The sequence below is a fragment of the Trypanosoma theileri genome (genome assembly GCF_002087225.1).
Source record: "Trypanosoma theileri isolate Edinburgh chromosome Unknown TM35_Tth_235_V1, whole genome shotgun sequence".
Lineage (NCBI taxonomy): Eukaryota > Euglenozoa > Kinetoplastea > Trypanosomatida > Trypanosomatidae > Trypanosoma > Trypanosoma theileri.
The window spans coordinates 1-1,204 of record NW_021640077.1 but is presented as its reverse complement, the minus strand read 5'-3'; the positions used below and the strand labels follow the sequence as shown (position 1 = coordinate 1,204).

Sequence of the window (1,204 nt, the reverse complement as noted above, 5' to 3'; positions counted from 1 at the left end):
ATTCTTTTTTTTTTTTAAAGAAGAAAGAGTTACAGCTTTCATAAAACCTCCCAAAGAGGAACCATCGTTATGTATGTGATCATACTAGAGCACGAATATACACGGAGAGAAGAGAAGAGAAGAGAAGAGAAGAGAAGAAAAAGAAAAAGGAAAAAGAGAAAATAAAGAATAAATACTGTGTAATCGTTTACGTTCTTTTCCCTCTCTTTCTTTATATATATATATATATATATATATTTCTCTTTCTTTCTCTCTGATTGTGTGTATAGATTTTTCCCCTTTATTTTTTCTTCTCGCTTTGACAGTTTCTCTATACACGGTAGTAGCGCCCATTATAACGAGTTTGACGCTTTGCTCTGTGGTGCAGCATCCAAGTGACAATCATCCCCACGAATGCAATCGCGGCAACAGAAAAACCAACAGGAAGAACTATCTTCATATACTTCTTAATAGCTCCCGTCACGACTTCTTTACAAGTGGATGTAAACTTATTAATTTTCTTCTGTTCACTTGCCGGGCAAAGAGGACAGGTTGCCATCATGGTATTATCATTCACTTCCACAAAAAACGATGGAAGGATGGTGGCTGTCTTTGCCCCGCCTGAATTCATCCGCACCGTCATTTCCGCTGGTTGTGGTTCTGCCAATAATAATTTCCCAATCGCATCAAAGTACTTCTGCACCCCCCAGCTCTCCCCCACCACCACATTGCAGAGTGTCTTCCACCCAGAGCACTCAAACTCCAACTCAAACGCACACAAATCTTCACTGTTGTGTGTGGCCGCATCATTCCAGCCACTCTCCCAATCCAAGCGGTCCGTTCCCGCGAGTGTGTACACCACAGACACCGTGAGGGCCACAAGAAAGACTACCAGCAAGTAGAGAAAGTACAAAACACGCAGGCAACGATTGCGGGAACAGAGAGCGAGAAAGCCAAGGAGTGAGAAACCGAGAAGTCCACTGAGTCCAGCAATGTAGAAAATAAATACAGTACTACAGGAAGGGCAGAGTTTATGTAAACTGGATTCCACTTCATTACGCTGAATAAGACCAACAGAGAGACCGGCAATGGCGGCAACTGTAAGAAGTAGATTTATTCCCATTAATGTCATGCGAAAAAATGATAGACATGCATGGTCTTTGTTCCTGTTGGCTTCGGCCTCTCTGCGTTGACTCGCAGGAGCGTAGTAGTCATCATAATACGT

The 1,204-nt window shown here is 42.6% G+C and overlaps 1 protein-coding gene across 1 annotated transcript; it reads right to left on the bottom strand.

Annotated features, from left to right (window-relative positions):
• Window positions 1-310: 310 nt before the first annotated feature.
• Window positions 311-1,111, bottom strand: TM35_002351000 (uncharacterized protein; the record flags this gene model as incomplete). Its single annotated transcript, XM_029032048.1, has 1 exon — window positions 311-1,111. The coding sequence occupies one exon, from the start codon at window positions 1,109-1,111 to the stop codon at window positions 311-313; it is 801 nt and encodes a 266-aa protein (XP_028876658.1).
• Window positions 1,112-1,204: the final 93 nt, after the last annotated feature.